This window comes from Cydia splendana, chromosome 8 (assembly GCF_910591565.1).
Source record: "Cydia splendana chromosome 8, ilCydSple1.2, whole genome shotgun sequence".
Taxonomy (NCBI): domain Eukaryota; kingdom Metazoa; phylum Arthropoda; class Insecta; order Lepidoptera; family Tortricidae; genus Cydia; species Cydia splendana.
The window spans coordinates 18,979,949-19,001,430 of record NC_085967.1 but is presented as its reverse complement, the minus strand read 5'-3'; the positions used below and the strand labels follow the sequence as shown (position 1 = coordinate 19,001,430).

The 21,482-nt window shown below is 38.3% G+C and overlaps 1 protein-coding gene across 5 annotated transcripts in view; it reads left to right on the top strand.

Annotated features, from left to right (window-relative positions):
• The window catches only part of LOC134792964 (serine/arginine repetitive matrix protein 2), a 36,433-nt gene that overhangs the window by 7,862 nt on the left and 7,089 nt on the right, over positions 1 to 21,482 (top strand). For all 5 annotated transcript variants that reach the window (XM_063764449.1, XM_063764453.1, XM_063764451.1 and 2 more), the window contains exons 4-10: positions 13,977 to 14,189; positions 15,313 to 15,372; positions 15,489 to 15,515; positions 15,603 to 15,635; positions 16,666 to 16,783; positions 18,777 to 18,829; positions 19,184 to 21,298. In XM_063764449.1, the coding sequence (XP_063620519.1) occupies positions 13,977 to 14,189; positions 15,313 to 15,372; positions 15,489 to 15,515; positions 15,603 to 15,635; positions 16,666 to 16,783; positions 18,777 to 18,829; positions 19,184 to 21,298 (2,619 nt within the window). The remainder of the gene's footprint in view (positions 1 to 13,976; positions 14,190 to 15,312; positions 15,373 to 15,488; positions 15,516 to 15,602; positions 15,636 to 16,665; positions 16,784 to 18,776; positions 18,830 to 19,183; positions 21,299 to 21,482) is intronic.

Genomic DNA, 21,482 nt, shown 5'->3' with positions numbered 1-21,482 from the left:
TTCAAGAAAAGAGCGTACTCCCATCTTAAAGGCCGGCAACACACTTGCATCCCCTCTGGTGTTGTTGTTGTCCATGTTGGCGACGGTAATAGGCCTGATGACAAATTTTGAAATCCCTTTTATTATTGTCGGTACACTTGTATTGGTTCCGAAAAACACAATATTTCAGCTATACATATCTATCTATCATAAGATTTAACATAAATAATTGCATTTTATTATAGCTAGTTTAAAACTCGCGCGAAAACGCCTCGCACGCCATTTGTGACGTCACCAATTAGTTGGTGGTAGGGTGGTAGACATTGTTTACATACTTACAGTTACGAATTTCCCTTGAATCCGAATGATATTGTTAATTCAGCACCATATATTACGATTAGGGATGGTAAATACATTACAAAAATTTATCACAATAACTCATTTTACACAAAAACTCTCACACGGTTGCAATTTAAGATTAATGATTTAGATACATGTAAATTTTGAGTGAAAATTACCGAGCGCCGGTTTTACTTTTTAATTTTTTCTAGTTACGACAGCCAACATGGCAATGATAGTTCCATTCAGCCAAATAATTAAAAAAGTTTGTTGGTGAAATATCGTATTATTTAGCATTTTATTTAGATAATAACAAATAGATATCTACTTTATATCGTGTAATAATATTTTTTGGACGTAATAAATGTTTAGTGGCGAAATAATCTTTTTTTTGCACCTTCGAACTCTTTGGTGAGGAGGTATGGATTTCGGTCAATGAGGTTGTCTATGTTGCTCTAAGAAATATGTTATGGATTGATGACGTCACTGCTTAGAACGCTTCTGATTGGCGTTTCAGTAATAATGGCCGATTGGAGAATTTTGCACTTTTATTATAAGTATTGAATATATTAATAATCCTTCAGTTTATACTGAGATTGGGCCATTTTTTAGAATCATATTAACATATATGTTTCTTTGAAACCATTATTTCCATGATTCTTTGTTACTTGCAACAGGCCTATTGCCGACCATCAGGCGGTTCGTCCTATCGTTGCATCCGATCCTAGCAAACTCTCGTAAAAGTCTTATAAACTCTTGGGATCATTGATCGTTCAACCATCTACGTGTAGTATACCTACATATTCCGACATGTATCCCTATTAATTAGGGTCAAAGCAGGCTCAGCCCTAATTGGAGAGCTATATTGAAAAGTATCTCGATATTTCTAGGGGTAGTAACCAACACTAACTCATAGGTCTAGTAAACTCTTGGGATTATAATCATTGATCGTCCAGCCAGCTACCTGTAGTATAGATACCTACATATTCCGACATGTATCCCTATGAATTAGGGTCAAGGCATTAGGCTCAAGTGGCTCAACCCTAATTGGAGAGCTATACACGGTGTAACATGAGGAAACCGAATAATTTTAACAGCATATTCCTGATCATATTTGGAGACAAAAATGTCCTATAAACTTTTTTGAAATTCGCCTAGTTTCAGAGATAATATTAATTTAGAAATAAACAAGTTTTTGTTGTTACATACTGTAAAAGGCCTTTTTGATGGTGATGTTGCTGTTATGGACATAGTCTAAATATCCTTATTGATAGATGTCAAAAAGTGACAAGCAACACTTTGCAAAAAGTAGGTTTTACGAAAAAAAATGTAAAAGTCAATTTTCAGTGACAAGTTTACCCATAACATTTATTTTTTATGTCCAAACACATTCAAAGAATTGAAAAACAAAACAAAAAAAAATATTTTTTTGGCGAAATTGACCTAAACTTATATTACATTTTTTCCTTCTTTTGACCTCAGAAATGCGTGGTTAAAATTATTCGGTTTCCTCATGTTACACCGTGTATTGAGAAGTATCTCGAAGTTTCTAGGGGTAGTTCTTCCAGTATGTATAGCTGTTTCGTTACGACCTTTCTTTTTCGACCTCACTGATTTTGCTCATCCAATGTTTGTTAGATTAAAAAATTACTACATAGTTGGTGTCTTGTTGACTATCGACAATTAAATTAACATATTGCTTGTAGAACGCCACATGTAATTAGTCTGCTGTATAATTAAGTAAGTGTAAATAAATAACAGATGTGCTTTTTCGCGAGCTCTTTGCAAATTGAAATTACGCGGAGCGATGCGTTGATAAACAAGTCGGGTCTTATTCGCTCTGTGCATGAATGTGGCGCCGCCCTAGTGGGTGGTGGGTCATATTGCTAATTTGACAGTTAGCAACTCCCAAATAGTATGAAGATGTCGTCACTTTCATTTATATTTTCTTTTCACCACTTCGTGAGTTGGCGTCGCATGTATTTTCCCACCACCAACTTCGCACATACGTCAAATAACCAATAGAGACAGACGTTGAGGCAACACAGTTTACTATGATAGTAATAAATCTACTAGTCTTTGCGAAAGGTCAAAACGTTTTGTGACTGTGACGTCACAACATGCTACGTTCATTCCAAATCCTTTGCCAATCAAATTATTGTAACTCCCTTCCTATATAAATAAAGGATAAATATTGTTAGACGTCTTTCATGAATTTATGCTCAATTCCGGATATCCGAATCTCGTATGGTGCTCTTACATTTTACCGTCTTTTTATATATTACCGGTTACCGTTTACGCTTGTACTGATTATGTAAATAATGCAGAACTTATTGCATTAAACTCGTTCATATATCGAAATTATCATACAGTTGGACTTTGCTTTTAGTAGAGTACAGTTTGCAGTAATATCTTACATAACAAAGTGCGCAAAAATATGGGGCACAGTCTGTATCGAAATGTAAAAAAATGTTAATGGGTCTTGTTACAAAGATAGCTGCTGACAGTGCTGACTTACGAGCAATAAAACTATAAGCTTGTCACTAAAGTAGTTATATTAAAATCCCCAAACACCAAAACTTTCTGGCATCATGGAAAATAGTGTTTGACCTTTCCACTTAGATTTGTAAGTAAACGACAACAGTTACGTAATGTCACGAAATCCCTAAAATTGCCCTGATGCCCGAAACGCGACCTCTGACCACGATATAGCGTTACATGCAATCCATTGACCGTCACCGCAAGAGCTCGGGTTACAAAATATATATGGAAGTGGCGATGGATAGCGGATTAGGACTTTCGTTCAGGTGATTCGCAACGCTTAACAAGTACAGGCCCCAAATCGTGCCAATAACAGATAAAAGTCAAATTAAACAAGTCACAAATCATATCTAATTTTTGCATAGGATACTTTGCGTCTGCGCCCCATTGCTGGATTGCTGAACAAATAAGCTGTTAGCACCTCGAATTTATAAAATTACCACCTCATTATCCGAGTAGTTTTTGATTCCCATATATTTTCTATTTACTCAAGTGACGCAGCAGACACTTCTTAAATAATTTCCCATAACTCAATAAAAATTACCGTTAGCGCGATGTAAAAATCGCCGAGAAAAAACGTCGATTCAACGACATCTATCGACTGATTGAGTAAACTTTTAAGAATGAGATTCATATGGACGCAAACTCTTAAGTTTTACACTTAGCTCCATTTAGATGATTCAAGAACTTGTATGCAATATTCCATATTCGATATATTGCTATCAATAGAGTGCTTACAATGAACTCAGTCGATCGACCAAATATCGAAATGTAAAGTGTCATTCTATGGAACTTGCTAACTATGTAAACAAACCGCCATACTGAAATCAATGAAATCATCATTCAGTGACAGTTTCAATATGGCGGTTTGTTTACATAGTTAGCAAGTTCTACACTACACTTACACTTTACTTGAACCGTCTAAATGGGGCTTTAGTTATGAGGTCTTACTTATACTGGTTCATTGAAAGCCGAGTCTCGCTTGGCTCAGTGAGTGCTATTCGTGGGGATATTGATCGGACGATGACGTCAGCCGCTCACCCCCTGCAGGGGTGGATTTTAATATGGCTCCGCGCACCCTAGCTAAACATGTAGGGTATACATGTGGGGCAATAACTGCAAGTAACTGGGTTGATTATATTTTTGCGCTGTTTCGCCACTTTCAGTTGTATAATACGATAAGTCTTGGCTCTGAGCCGACTTGTAACTTCGAGGGGGTGTTCAGTATGCTACAGATGTATCTATATTACGGTTCGAGCCAATAGATAGAAATAGTTCTGAAAGATGTAGATAGTCATTTCTTTTAATTTACTGACTACATATTTTGCCAAATGTATTTATTTACCCACATGGATGAAAACTGTATTCATCCGTAATTGTTTCATTAACTTATTTGTATTATTTCATTTTAATCAGAAAACTTGTAAAACAACAAAACTATAATATTAAATTTGTTGTCGCACCCCTGAAAGCAGGTTGCGTGCTGTTGTCTAAATTTATGTCAGTAGATTACGTTTGCTTATTAAATCAGGGGTTCTCAACCCGTGGACATGCGACGCATAAAAACTGTACTCTTTTAGATAGGACTAGATTTTATTTGTTCGACCTGGTTTTTGTTTTTCAAAATGTTTATTTATTTATACATAAATCAAGAATCAGAATCAAGCATTTTATTCGTGATAAACTTAAAACTAAGATTACATACAAGAATATAACTAAAAACTACAAATATTAATAAAGTTGGTAAGCGTTAAAGTTTACCACGAAATGGGCTCGCCTCAGCATAATACTGACCCGAGAGCCAGCGCTGATCTTCCGGCGAGACCATTTGTGGGCCACGAACGCAGCCGTACGACACGGCCCTATCATAAGCTGAACGCAGCCTTTGCAGCAGCGACCGGCGCCATCTTGTCTACTGTCTATGGCAGTAGAAACATAAGGGAAAACAAAACAGATAAAAAAGCGTGACCGGTTTAGGCTGTATTATTTGCTATTGGGTGTATTATTATATGAAGATCTATGTTTGTCTGTGATTGTACCTTATTGTACCTATATGAACGTCGCGTGAAATCTGCATAAGTATGTTATTTTGTAGCTGTTAAACCTTTCGAGTTATAATTTACGTTTCGAATTTTGTTAATAATGTAATTTCAATCCAGACAAGCTGTGGTAGAGTAGTAATTAGTAATACACTGAAATGATGTGTGGCGGTTTAAATATTAGTATTAAACTTACTATATGGGGCAATATCTATGAAAAGGGACATTATTGTCGATGGCGCTTACGCCGCACAGCGTCGCGCGGCATTGTATTTATTGTAACGGTGCGTGTAACGAAGCGTTACACTATCGACCTTCATACTATTTCTGGCACCATACAAATTCTAAATTCCCTTTTGAAATTCAAATCCTATTCCAAATTCCATTCAATGATTTTTATTTTCAGTTCGATCACATACTCTGATCGATAAACATCATTTAATCTAACAGACTGTACTTCCCAAGTTTCTAAACACGACCGTTTAAGTGTGATTTTTATTAGTAAACGTAATAATTCATAAGTGCGTGCAGTTCAGTATAGTGCTCGTTTTGTGGCCCTGCACACCTTCCAGATATATATCTACATCATCACCAAGGCACATATTGTAAGTTATTTGATTTCTAACCTTCTGAATTACGAAAGTGTTTTTATACATACCTATCTGTTAACACGTAACCTGTATTGTTACAGGTGCCTTTTTATTTAAATAATAAATACCCCTCATCGCTCTGGATCCTGCCTTTTCATTCCCATCGTCCCCGTGAGGCTCCTCTACCTGCCCCCTCACACTGGCGCCACCAACGTGCTCAAACCCGGACCTGACAAGACACCCACCCGCCTACGACGCTGAGCAGCCCGTTCCAGTTCCTCCGTGCCAGCACCTGCTCCTACCCAACAACCGCAACCAGCTGTTCCAGTTCTACATTTTTCCTTTTTCTACCAATTTTTTTTTTTATATTGTTTGTAATTGCTAGCTTTAAGATCTTTTCAAAATTCTAAAAGGTTATAGTCGACCCAACTCAAATTTTCGCAATATCTCTCGGCCTAACATCATTTTATTTAATTTTCTATTTTACAACCAACCTTTTATCTAATCCTCAACCGTTTAACCGTTTAACCAAAATTCCCCCCTTAAATAACCAATTACATATACATAATCACGCATCTATCATCATTCATCATCTTATACCAATTTATCTATATCTATTTTCTAATCCCTATTATGCCAGCGTCCAACGCTTTTTGTTGCACCACTAACTAAACTTACCTCCACTTCCAAAAAAGCACCACCATTTAAATGGACATCACTAGAAGACAATGCCTTCAAATCCATTAAAGAAGCTCTAGTCTCTACTCCTGTTCTTGCTTGCCCAGACTTCTCAAAACCCTTCGCAGTCCACTGTGATGCATCCAGCTTCGGCATCGGTGCCATGCTGACCCAAGAATTTGATGGCGTTGAGAAACCCATTGCTTATATGAGCAAATCCCTAACTGGTCCCCAAAGAAATTACTCAATTACAGAAAGAGAACTCTTAAGTGTCTTACTAGCCCTAGAACATTGGCGTTGCTATCTTGACAACGGCTTAAAGTTCACAATCTACACAGACCATTCCGCATTACAATGGTTTCTCCACCTAGATAATCCAACCGGACGTCTAGCCCGCTGGAGTATTCGTCTATCTACATTTAACTTCGAAATTAAACATAAACGTGGTAAAGATCATCTAATCCCTGACGCTTTATCACGCTTACCTTCAGTAGACGTTATTAACTACAATAGTTCTAATACCAATGACGACTGGTATAATAATATCTACGCTAAATGCAGTTCTAACCCCAACACCACTCCAGATTACATAATACATAATAATAAATTATACCGATACTCAAAAACCCCTTCGTTACTCCAATCTGAGTATAATTGGAAAGAAGTTATCCCACTAGAGTACAGAATACCCATTATCACAGAAAATCATTCCACCCCAACTTGCGCTCATTTCGGAACATTTAAAACATACAATAAAGTTAAATTGAAATATTTTTGGCCAGGAATGTACAAAGATATTTCAAATTTTATTGCCAAATGCGAGACTTGCTTAGCTTGCAAACACCAAACCCAACTAAAACTTGGCCTAATGGGTAAACCTAAGCAATGCTCTCGACCCTTTCAATGCATTTCAATAGATTTGATCGGCCCCTTGCCTACTACACTAAAACACAACAGATTCATCTTTGTCGTTACTTGCTGTTTTTCAAAATATTGCCTCCTCTTTGCGATTAAACGAGCTACTTCATCAGTAATCGTTCATATTCTAGAAAACCTAGTTTTCCTAGTGTACGGAATCCCACAGACCATAATTCTTGACCATGGTCCTCAATTCGTTAGTCAAGAGACAACGGATTTATTCCACTCCTATCATATCCCAAAAATACACTATTGCGCAATTAAATGCGCCCAACCAAATCCCGTGGAGAGATATAATAAAGTTGTTACCACAGCAATATCCTCATTCATACAGGATGACCACAGGAATTGGGATATCAACCTACATAAGATACAATTTGCTATTAATACTTCCGTAAATGAAACAACAAATTATACTCCTTCTTTCCTTGTATTTGGTCGCGAATTAGTCACATGTGGATCAGCATACGATAAATCTGATCTCACAGATGATATTATATTCGCGCCCAGAGACGAATACGCTGATAATCTTGGTCTTCTCCAGCCTGTCTTCTCCGAAGTACAAGCCCGTCTTTGGAGAGCACACCAAACCAATTCTTCATCGTATAATAAACATCACCAACATTTCGAATTCAACGAAAATGACATCGTCTGGAAACGAAATTACGCAATTAGTAATTCTCCTAAACACTATTCTGCTAAACTTGCACCCAAGTTTATTAAATGTTCTATCCTAAAAAAAATATCACCCTTAGTATATGTCCTACAAGACATGTCCGGCAAAATGCTCGGACGATGGCATATTAGAGACCTTAAACCTATCCCCAAAATTCTAAAATAAACAACATACTGTTTTTCCTTAATTACATTCTTATTTGGCTCAAACTTAGCTACTTTTCTCCTAAGCTCCTAACTTGTAAAATATTGTATATAATGTTATACATTTATAATTATATCTCATCCCCATTATACATTTCGGACTCATTACATTTCGTACATACCTACTTAGTACGAATTTATACGTTCATTTATACTATTTAATTTATATAACGTTATATTACGTTCATATAACGTTATTCAAAGCTAACTCTACCAGAGTTAGAACAATACTTATTTATATATTTCTTCCCTTGACATAACGTTCATATTTACGTACTTAGGTACATACGTACCGTACAGTACATTTATTAATTCCATTAAGGAATTATCTTATGATATTTTGTAGTAATCCTACATTCCATACGGCATTATTTTGTTGAATAAATTTCAACAATCGTACTCTTTGTAGGTACACATTATTGTAGATATTATATTTAGATTCATTAATATTCAGCGGGTGGTTACTGATTAATAAGCCTTAATACTAATGGAGAGCGATTTAATGAGTACGTCCTCTACTTAAAGGAGTACTCTATTGAAACTTATTTTGGTTAAACAATTAACCAAAATTTTATAAGATGATGTATGAATGACCTTTGGTATGCATGTTTAAATCGCCTCTCTTGTATGATAAACATTGTATATAACATCCCCACCTTCTAAATTTATCACTCATACCCATATTCATTACATTATATTTACGTTACGGAAAAATCCTTTGGCCATAAGCCCCAGGATTTTCCCTTCCAGGGCGACCCCGGTAGTGTAACGGTGCGTGTAACGAAGCGTTACACTATCGACCTTCATACTATTTCTGGCACCATACAAATTCTAAATTCCCTTTTGAAATTCAAATCCTATTCCAAATTCCATTCAATGATTTTTATTTTCAGTTCGATCACATACTCTGATCGATAAACATCATTTAATCTAACAGACTGTACTTCCCAAGTTTCTAAACACGACCGTTTAAGTGTGATTTTTATTAGTAAACGTAATAATTCATAAGTGCGTGCAGTTCAGTATAGTGCTCGTTTTGTGGCCCTGCACACCTTCCAGATATATATCTACATCATCACCAAGGCACATATTGTAAGTTATTTGATTTCTAACCTTCTGAATTACGAAAGTGTTTTTATACATACCTATCTGTTAACACGTAACCTGTATTGTTACAGGTGCCTTTTTATTTAAATAATAAATACCCCTCATCGCTCTGGATCCTGCCTTTTCATTCCCATCGTCCCCGTGAGGCTCCTCTACCTGCCCCCTCACATTTATAGCTGGTCAAGCAGATCTTGTCAGTAGAAAAAGGCGGCAAATTCGAAAAATGTAGGCGCGAAGGGATATCGTCTCATAGAAAATTTACCAGCTATATATCGGATCATCGCTAATAATGGCGTAAGCGCCATCGACAATAAGGTCCCTTATCATAGATAACGTCACATATGTAGTTACAAACATATAATGCTAGTATCTAGGTATCGTAAGATTCGTAAGCTTACAGCTAACTATTTCAATTTCAGTACCTCGTTTTAATAGACAGCTGTCCAAAGTAAAACTAGCTCACATAATTTACGAATTCCGCATAAACCTGTAAATATAATACATTGTTAATGTTATGTTATGTTTATTCCACTGCGGGTGAATACTGGGTGCAATATATAACTCATCTGACGTAAGTGTGCCATGCCGGAAACAATTGGCCTAGAAAATTTCGCTTGGCGATAATATTTATATATTTTTCAGTACAACAATAGATTTCGTTTGAAATATTTGTATTCTGAAGATAAATTATGTGTATTATAGATAAAAAATTTTGAACTGATCTTGTTCACTTACCTGTACTAACAATGGCATTGTTCTATTACAATCCTATTATCTGCTTTTGTTCTCGTAGGCGCCAACCAATTTACTTACAAAATAAGTTAGAAGTACATTGCATGTATATTGAATTCTAAACCTTATTTCTTGTTGAATGGGGTTAAAATCGTCTAAAAATATAATATCATATTCAATCTTTTGGAAAGTCACATGCACCTTAGCTACGACAGGGACGTATTCTGTTGTTAAATAAAATATGTAGAAAGATAAAAATGTATAATTATTATACATAATAGTTAATGTCCACTTGCACTCGCATTGACCCACGGTCGCCACATAATTATTACCAAGTCCAGTAAAACAGGGTCGTTAAAATCACAAGGTACAAAATCCAATCGAAAGCAGGGAATGTCCGGTAAAACTTAGACAAGTTGCGTAAAAGATCAGTAGGAATTGAATAAGAACACATGTATTGAATGAGCGAAAGCCAGTTAGACACTAAGATTGAAAACTACAATCATAATAATTGATTAGCGTCAGTGGTAAAGTTGACAAAATATAAAGTGAGCAGATCTTGTTCAAACTTGTTGGAAAGATCGGCTCACTTTAGGTATATTTCGTCAACCTTACCTAAGTGACACTATTAGTGGTTTACTCTGTAATGGAATAAAACCACAACACAACCACGTGTTGAAGCTAATTAATTCCCTTGATTTTGCCAACTAATGTTATTCAGCAATCAGCATTAAGTGTTTTTATCACGCAACGCTTTAACTATAACGGACACAGACAGCTGAAAGTTATTCCTAATTAAGGCTGGCAGCCTATTACCGCGCCTACGCCTCATTATACGGGAGTGTACCACCCTTAAAGCTGAATAAGGGTACCTATTTAGTTGACTACAGAACCCTAAAAAGGTACTTAGGTGACAATATAGAACACTCTATGAAAATTTTGAACTGTCTACTTATTCTGAATATTCTGATTTATGAATTACTGCGAGACGGGCGAACGCTTCGTGCATAGGTATAATAGGTTTTTTGAGCGTTGGACTAGCTCGCGCTCAGATGCCAAATAGAATAATTAAGACCCTTTTTTTGCAGGTAAGTAGCACGTGCGGTTTTACTTAACAATAGACAATAGGATTAGCCGTCGAGCTCTATTTGAAAGCTACACACTATAGGCATCGAGGACCAAAGTTCAGGAGGCTTAGCCTAGATGTCAGAAGTCACGTGACTTTTCGTAGGATCTGTTATCCTGATGCAGTTTTCTTTTCTTTTGGCGATTGTCATCTTGGGCAGGCGTCACGCCTATTACATGTCATGTAGTGACGGCTTTTAAAATTTTAAAATTAAGTGCTCATGGTAGGGGAGCCCACGATGCTAAATCGGGGTTTACTCGAGCGTCATACAAACCTATTTGAATCGAAATATTAGATGATAAGAAGAAAAAAAAGTTATATAAAGTTTTTAGGGTTCCGTACCCAAAAGGTAAAACGGGACCCTATTACTAAGACTTCGCTGTCCGTCCGTCCGTCCGTCCGTCCGTCCGTCCGTCCGTCCGTCCGTCTATCTGTCACCAGGCTGTATCTCACGAACCGTGATAGCTAGACAGTTGAAATTTTCACAGATGGTGTATTTCTGTTGCCGCTATAACAACAAATACTAAAAACAGAATAAAATAAAGATTTAAATGGGGCTCCGATACAATAAACGTGATTTTTGACCAAAGTTAAGCAACGTCGGGCGTGGTCAGTACTTGGATGGGTGACCGTATTTTTTTTGCATTTTTTTTTTCCGTTTTTTTTAATTATGGTACGGAACCCTTCGTGCGCGAGTCCGACTCGCACTTGCCCGGTTTTTTTTCCAGCGAGCCGGAAAGCCTCTACAATTTTTTTTAAATTTCGGGAGGTTGGTGGAGGGTTAAAAAATCGTTAAGCAGTTTGTGGGTTTGGTCGTTTTTGTCCACTTTAATGCTATATTTTTTCTATAACTTAATATAACACATATTTGTAGGCATTTTCTTAATCTGACGAACACAAGTTTGACGCCTAATTTTTACATTGTAACCGTCAGATTAAGGAAATGCGTGCAAATAATTATCAGATTTAGTAATAGCACAATTATAGCGTTAATTTGTACTAATATGACCAAATCCACAATCTGCTTAACAATTTGTTGAACCCCCCACCAACCCCTCACCAACCAAGGGCTCAACATAGATGGCTAAAAGGGGTAAAGGTATACTACACGGGGTAGCAAGATATCATTCATATCTTAATCTGACGCGCTCGAGTAAACACAAAAATCCCCTCTTGGGCTCCCCTACATCAGTTCAAGTTTAACAGTCAACTGCAAGATTGATTAAAAAGTTGCTCCAAGGTATTTAGCTTAGATATCGTTGAATTACAAAATTTCTAAGTGTCGTAAATAATTTTGTATAAATTAAATAGCATGTGTACTGACTAGATGAACATATGTATTAAATATAGTTTACGCCACATTGCCATTCGCCGCACAGCGTTCTGCACGCCATTCATGTTGTAAATCATATTAGTAATATTGATAGAAATAAAGCTGGACAGTTTAATCCGTTACCATTTATGTAACAAAATGTAGGTGAAAGCAATAAAAAATATATAATTTACTTTCTACTGTTTTGAATCAAAATGATGCATTATAAAATGGACGCGATTGAAAGTAAGAATATTCGATTAAATCTTACAAACAAGTTATCGTAATCATTTATTACTACGCGTGTAACTATAAAAGTAAGTAAGTGATTTTACATTAAAGGTAATCTACGAGTCCGCATTGAAATCGATTAGTCTATTACAAATGGGACAAAAAGGCTTGAAGAATTTTAAAATTAGTTTAAAGAGAAAATAATGCGTAGAAAACGTTATATGACGTATGAATTCATTTCTTTGTTCCTTTTTAACATTTCTACATGTTGATGCTCAACGCGTTTTTAACCAAATTTCCTCTACCAAAGACGCTTAAAACATCTCAACGTTTGCGAAAATTCCTAAACGGAGAAAATAATGAGTGTTTTCCCGTCGGGGTAAAAGGGGAGCGCTCCCTTTGTGCGTCGAGCGGAGATCCTGTTTGCGCAGGCTGCGCGCGGCGCCCGCAGTAGCGCCGCCGGCCCGCCGCCGGCCGCTCTCACGTACCCGGCCCCCGCAATCACGCAAGTCTTCCATTAGATTAATAAGTCTCTTTAGCTTAAGAAACCAAGTCTTCCACTAGTTTTAAGTATGCAAAGGGGCAGGGGATCGCGTCGCGAACAAAATACAAACAGAGTAGTTTTCGAGAGGCTATGGCGCGGGACATTCCAAGCGGTCGTCGCGCCAGGGCGAGGCGGGCGGCCGCGAGCGGCGTCGCACGAACCTTTACCGGAGCCCCTACCGCCGCCGCCGGAGACTCAGGGGCCTTCGCACGCGGCCGATGTGCTCGAGCCGGCGCTCCGCACTCTGCTCGCGGGCCTGCGTGGCACCTGCTGTTGCCGCTGCGGCTGTGCCGCGGCCGAACGCAATTATAACGATAATTTGCAGGTCTGTCTCTCCAATGACGAGGAGAGGAAGTCCATGCGGTCCGTCATAAGGTGTGCATTTTATCGATCACTAGCATGTAGGTTGCAGGCGTCAGCCTAATCGTTAATTGAAAGCGCGCTATCGACTTGATTGGAAATTAAACGATTTCATACTCGTTTGTAGCCAACGCTTGGTTATTGTGATATGCTTCGTTTTATTACAAACTTATCAGTATGGATTAAGTATGTTAAATTATTTTAATGTTTCCCCATTTCTAGCGCACTTAGGTGCTGCTCAGGTAAATATTCGTTAGTATTCTTTGAAGCTTTATTAGGAACACTTCCATATAGATAACAAAACATGCGTCGATTGTAGGTTCTTTTCAATTGTGTATACTCGTAACACGTTTATCATCATTAGATTAACAGCAATTTACTTGATTATAGGTCTCAGACACAAATGACATTCCACATGCTCTATATTTTTATATTAGTTGAATAATGCTAAATATAAATGCGTTGAAATTTTTCAAAATGGCTGTTGGCACTTTGACCTGTCATTATAGTTTCTGAGAGCTTTTGACACATTTAGTAATACCTAATTGCAAAGCTATCAGTTGTTCGTCTCAGCCGTCCTGACTAACTCGCTTGTCCTCAGCGTGCGCGAAACGCACGCAGTGGCGGAGGCGCAGCAGGCCAAGAACGCGCGGCTGCGCGACGCTTTCGGCATCTCGCCGCGCTTCGTGGAGGGCTCCAGCCTGGACCCGGAGCGGCGCGCGCGCGAGCACGCACAACGCTACCCACTCGTGCGCACGCCCAGCCATGAGCGCGAGGAGCGCCCGCAGCCGCCCAAGAAGAAAAAGAAACGAAGGTAATAGCTCTCACACACTAGTTAATTAATAGGGACTTCTGCGTGGAGCCTGCCATTTCATGACCTAAATCGGGAACTTAAACTTGACATTAACACATTTATCATTCAGGTGGTTTTGGTACGGGACGTACAAAATTATTATTCTATTTTTTTATACGGGACTTTACTTCGACGTGTGTTTAATTCTGGTTGAAAGAAAAGCCATAGCACCATCAGCCCTACGGGCTAAGACATTGGATAATAGCTCTTTAATTTTTTTTTTTTATATTTTAAGCGACTCGAATCTTGTTTGCCATACGATTTTAAATAAAATCAGCTTTTGTCTTAACAGGCCGGTATCGATTTTAGTCGCAAAAACGTAAAATTGATAGATGTAGTCGATGAAATTGTACACCTTGTGTTATGTAATAGAAATAACAAGTACTGGTTTCTATTAGCACGTCTTCTCATCTAGCCGTTTAATAAATCAATTTTTTGAGAACAGACTCACTAAATTAGGAATGATTTTTTTTTTCTGATGGACGTTTAGGTAAACGCGCGTAAAGCACTGATTTTGTCAATCTTATTTGTAAATTTCTTAAAGTTTGAACTGCTAAAAATAGTAATTTTGTATTACACATATCCTGTACTCCACCTTTAATAGACTATTTTTTTGTTATTATGACTGATGTAGTGTAAATGAAAGTTAGACGAAATCAATTTTCTCCAGAAATTACTTCAAAACAAGTGACAATGTCATGTCTCTGAAAATCGACTTAATTTCAACGTAATTTTGATACTTAAACAATCTCCAACATTTCCTGAAACTGTTCTTATACATCATTTATACATATCTGCTCTAAAATCGTTACCGGCCTCTTAAAAGTACTTACTTTCTAACGAGGTTTACATCTACGTAAAAATGTGTGAATTATATAGGTATGGCAATATCAATAAATTTTATTGTAACAGCAATAGGTATGTCATGTGGCGTGACTTGGTAAATTCTATGTAATTAATCAACTTTTTCTATTGGCAAGTGACAGGCAAATTCAATAGAGTTGCCACAACATACCACAACAATAGTTGTTGACAGTTCATTATTTATCGAATCATTTGTTTATCGACGTTTTTGTGTTTACAGTACATCGCCTGAAACAAAGAAAATAAAGAAGAAAAAGTCGAAGAAAAACAAAAAAGAAAAGTAAGTTTTTTTCAGTTATCTAGTTACTGATAGTGTTAGTGTGTTAGTGTTAGTTTACTGTTGTTATGTTTTATTGCATGTTTATAATTATAATATTGGAGATTTTTCAACCCCAGGCAGGTTATGTTGCCGCTATCGAAGAGGCAAGTATATTAGAGTATTTTTGATTGGATATAAAATACTATCCTCGTTTTAAAATGTACTTAGCCGATATATTTTGCTAATTTCAGCGAGAGAAAAATGTTATGGGATTTCATACGTAGGTATGGTAAATGTGAGAAATATTATTTTAATATTTTCATGTTTTTCGAGCAATAACCTAAACTATACAACAAGCACAAGCAAAACTTGTATTTATATATACCCCTAGTGTCAATATCATTCGATAGAGTGATGTGACGTACGCGTTTGCGTTAAGTGTAATTTTGCATGGGATTTTGAGTTTCCAAAACGTCCCGCTTGGCGCGCTGTTCAAATTCTCATACAAAAATAGACATAACGCAAACGCGAACGCTTCGTCAGGCTATTGAATGAAATTTAAACTAGGGGTTCTGTCCGTTCATGTTTCATCTACCTACTGTAAAAAATATTAGAAATTTAGTTTGTGCTTGTTAATTTTTTATGATACCTTAAAATTACATTTATTTATTTAAAATAATAACATTTATTTATTTCCTATGTTTATTTTGAAGCCAAAAGGTATAAATTAACCTAGCCTCTGTTTTTCCTATTTTTTTTGATAATTAAGATAGCAATTTTCGGAGTAGGTATCTAAATATCACTAAGGTAATTTAGAAGCACAGTTATTCAACTATCCTTAAAGTACTTCTGTATCCTCAAAGTGGTTTTTAATATGCTGCTAGATTGAATTGAACTCTATTTCAAGCTGTTTCTATTTCCACGATGTTTCCTCTGAATGTATTTTAGCACAACAGTTTCATTAGGTAAAGAGTTGAATTTTGAGGTTTGATTATGGTCTTAAGTCTGTGGTGGCATTTATGTCGTTAATCACTGAAAAAATTACAAACATGTCAAAACTATAAATAATAAACGACGTAGGTGAAACCTAAATATATGTGGTCAATTGGTGATATAAATATATTATACCCCCCACTCCAACCTCTCATCTGTTTATGGGTTTTTTCATTAAAATTCCAAAATTACTTAATAGATCTTCCTACAAATCGGACATTATAAAATATCCTACTCATATAAGTAATATGAAAATGCCCTTAAACAAACGCCTACTTCCCCCTATCATCCTATTAACACTAACCACTCCTTTCCCCCCAGGCAAGACGGCAAGAGGAAGAAGAAGCGCTCCAAATCCCCCGACACCGAAAGCTCCAGCGACAGCGACACCAGCGAGTCGCACGACACCTCCGACGACGACAAACGCAGGAAGAAGAAGGTAATTGTTACTTGATATGCCAGCCCGCCACCATCGAAGATTATGTTTTGTTACACTGTTGGGCAAACACGTTATTTGGAGTGGAACTTGAAGGACGAGGTTGAGGCGATTTGTATAAAACAATCGAGTAAAATGGAAAATTAATTGTTTCATGCTTATTTTTTTGTATACTTAATGTAATTATAGATTTTAATACTTAAGCAGGGTACGAAAAGTTCAATTTGTGTTTAAAACGTAAATTGTTTTTAGTGAATTTGAATTTCGATTGTCTTTGAAAAAGCTGTTTTAGTAACATACTTACAAAATTATTCAATTTGTTAAGTGGAATTGAGATAGTGGAACGTTTTTGAATTAGCTTATTTATTACTTGATTTTAAAACATGCACTATAAATTATTCAATGTAAAACATAATCTTCGAACATAAAGTGTTCTAACAATGTTGGTTAAAATTCATATTACTTTGGGACTTGGGAAATGTATGAACTTTTGAGATTATTTTCACACGTGTCCTGTCTAGACTCACTGGGCCCCACACACACCTCATTCCCTAGCTTCAGGACCCCCGAATAGCTGATGTACCCTTTCCCCTATTATCTTTCAAACATTGGCTTGAAGGGAACTACTATAAAATACTTCGCACCGTCCTCTGCATATGAATTTGGGCGTCACATTTTATTTTTCTTAAATATCTCCTTACACCGCCCTCTTTCTTATTACTTTTGCAATAGTTACAGAACCAAACGTAGCTATCACGAAATTCAGTTGCGATCTATCCCCCAAGCTTCATCTCTTAGCTATGGTGCCCACACTTCAAGCTCTTACTGTTATGGGGGAATTTTGTGAATGTGGTTTTTGTCTTCCTACATACTTCATTTTTTTTAGTTTATTTTTCTGTAAATACAAGAAATAGACAGTAAAAATTATCTGTTTAACTGTGCATCATTTCATAGGATAGCCATCTTTATCTGAAGAAATAACGTATACTGTAAGTATATCACAAAACAATAACACTCAGTAAACACTATGTTAGGTGAATACTAAAGTACGTATTCCGTGCCAATCGGTAACGCATTCGAGTTAACATCTGTGATTAACGCTCGAGCGGGTGCTTGCGGGTCCTAGAGTGCACAGTTACTTGCATGGTGTTCGTAGTCCTTTAAACAGATGGTGGTTATATATTGTCCGCGCAGGCGGCGCGTCACGGAAACGTGTCCGCTCCGCGTCTACAGCCTTCACATGGCGACCTTGCCACCGCCCGACTGCTCCGACCCGGACCCGACACGTTTCCGTGCCGACCGGCCCTGCCCTGTGATTGAATGTGAAAATGTAACTAATCCATAACATTCTCCCTCTTCTCATTTACCCAAAACTAATTAAGGATGCTCCACATGTTTAAATGGTATACAATACCACCACCGTTTGTTAAATAAGGTACGTTTCCGAAGTGTTATTACCATTTGATTTTGTGTCTATGTATTTATGTATTTTAATTACCTATATTAATACTAAATGTTGACATTGTAATTGTGTTACTAATATTATATCTATCTCACTCGCACTGGTGCCAAGAATCAAACCATTTACAAATACCATTCATATATATTTTATTTTATTTATTGTTTCATGAGAATGTTATGGATAAAATAATAACTAAACATTCTACAAAACACTTTATACATTTCATTTATACTTGCTTACATGATAGCTTACATTTTTTTTAGTATTAATTATTATTTTTCGTCTATTAATTTTATAAATGGTTATTTAGAGTGCATGTGTAACAGTGGTATATTATTTTAATTATGAAAACTCTTCATTAGACGATTTTGTGATTCGCTTTTTCATTGAAGAATCTACGAAGACCTCGTATGTGCGAGAGATTTGATTTGCCATAACGTACCTACCACTATAGACTTCTTGTATTGGCACCGGTGTTGGATGACAGTCTTCTATTGCGTTGATTATTCACCGTTTGTTGTTGAATTTAAACAGAAAAAGTCGAGCTCAAGACGTCGCGGCAGCAGTCAGCCCTCTACAAGAGAAAGGTACATGAAAACTCTAAAGTTAAATTTATTTCTGATAACTATATCCCTTTTTCATAGTTAATGGCATAGTAAAGCTTTGTTTTCATTTCACACTTGTACAAGGTGAAATATGATGTCACAGACTGTACAATAAATCAAAAGTATACTTCACTTACTTATTTGTTTGAAAGTCTACTTGTTCACATACACAATGATTAATTGTCAGACTAAATAAACAATCTGAAAAATATTGGAAATTCTTAGTATGTATTCATCCATCTTGGTCAATACTGTACACCTGGTTAAACAGTACACAGCTTTTGACAGTGTGGTATTTGTAAACGGCAAAAAATAATGACGTAAATTGCATTACAGCTCGCCAGTGAAAAACAAGAAGGCTCCCAAAGAAAAGAAATGGGAAGATACAAACGACAGAGAAAATGACAATCACAGAAACAGAGATCGCGAGGATAGAAATAGGAAATATGAGAAGAGAGACGAACCGCAAAAGAGGAGAAGTCAATCCAGAAGGAGGGATGAAAGCCCGGAGCGTCAGGCCTCGCCGCAGTACAGGCATAAGTCTTATGTCACTAAAATAGACAATCGCAGAGAACGGTCAAGAGAGGGCTCAGAGAAACGGGCACCCAAGCGCAAGCAGAGAGATCGCTTATCCTCCAACGAGTCCCAAGAACGAGTGGACAAACCAAAGAAACGTCGCGACCACAGCGGCTCACCGACTGAGAAACGTAGACGGAAAAGCGACTCCCCTGACAGACACAGAGATGACAGAAAAGATGACCATTACAGAAAGGAAAAAGCACCCAACAGACGCAGAGAAAGCCCAGAAGTCAGAGAGAGACGGCAGCGGAGCGAATCATCTGATTATAGAAACAAAAGAAGAGAGGAACGCGAGGAGTCATATGGGAGAAAGGATGATAGAAATGATAAAAGAAGGAACAACCATGAGCGTCCAGAAGAAGACCCGAGAAAGAAGAATTACGAAGAACCGCGCAGAAATAGAGAGAGTTACGAGGAGCCACGGAGAAACCGAGAGAGCTACGAGGGCAAAAATCAACGCAGAAAGACATCGCCCTCTCAAAATAAACGGTCGCCATCACCGGAGCGAGACCGTTCACCTAAAAACCGGAACAGAGATAGGAAGGAGCCCGCAAAATCTTACAAAAACTCGAGGCCGGAAAGGCATGCCTCGTCTTCAGAATCTGAGGACGAACAGAAAAAGTCAAACAATACGAAAGATAAATCAAGATATTACAAAGACAGAAGCCCGTCGCCACAAAGGGAGCGTCGACGAAGTCCGAGCCCAGATTACAGGAGGAAACGATCGCCATCCCCTAAGGCGGATAAGTACAAGAGCGCAGTGAAACCTGTGGAACACAAGCGCGAGCGCAGTCGGTCAAGAAGGTCACCCTCTCCGAGCTCACGCCGGAGGTCACCGACCCCCAACTCACGCCGGAGGTCACCGACCCCCAACTCGCGCCGGAGGTCACCGACCCCGGAGCGGAGACGATCACCCACCCCAGACCGCCGACGACGGCAGCCATCGTGCTCCCCCGTCAGAGATAGACGCAGAGAGTTCAGAAAGTCCGTCGAACGGAAATCTCCCCCCAAGACTGTAAACAGAGATAAAGAGAAGAAGGAGAACCATGAGCGCTCCCGAGAACGCGAGCGGCGAGAACGCAAATCTAGATCGCGAAATCGCAGCCGCAGCACATCCAGCCTCAGCTACTCGCCGGCCAGAAGGAGCCCCGAACGCTACCGTGATATTATAGACCAGTTACCGGAGAAAGACAAACGCAAATACATCAGAGTCCCGGACAAAAAGAAAACCTCAAACGTAAAGCCGACCGCTGTTTGCTTGAGAAGTTCTTCAAGCGAAAGCGGTGATGGCGGCGACGGCGATACGTTGCCGCCCGACGAACGTGCGAGACAGAACGAATTAGACTTACAAGAATTCCACGATCTGAAACTGCGATTAGCTCAAAAAGCCAAAGCCTCTATGGAGCGGCGACGCGACGAAGAAGCGACCACTTCCCGCTCCGAGCCGCCAGTCGAAATTAAACGTACTCCGACTCCTGAACAGAAGTCTCCTGAGAAGCCCAAAGAGGTTGTAAAGGAAGTAAAGGAGTCTGAACCTAAAAAGGACAAAAGCCCTTTGAATATAGAGAGTTCTCCAGAGGAACGTAGGAAAGAAGTTCGAAAGCGAAGTGGTTCTCGCAGGAGTTGGTCGAGATCATCCGGTTGGCGGTCGTCACGATCGAGATCGCGCGGCAAGTCGAGGTCTAAATCTAGATCACGCAAGTCCCGGTCGCGCGACAAGTCGAGATCCAAGTCCCGGTCGCGCGGGAAATCGAGGTCGAAGTCGCGATCGCGTGATAAGTCGCGGTCGCGTGGGAAGTCGTCGCGTTCACGATCGAGGTCGCGGTCGCGCTCGAGGTCTTCGCGGTCCAGATCCAGGTCCTACTCGTCAAGGTACGTAAATAATTCTTATATTGAGAAGACATAACTATTGTAGGCTTGTGGTATGGATATGACACCGAATATTTTCTAGATTTCACTTTTGTGAAAAAACGTCAGCTTTATAGTCTGCGACATACTACTTCTAGACTAGCTGTCTAACTTTGATTATATCTGTCCCAGCCGAACTCTGTTTATG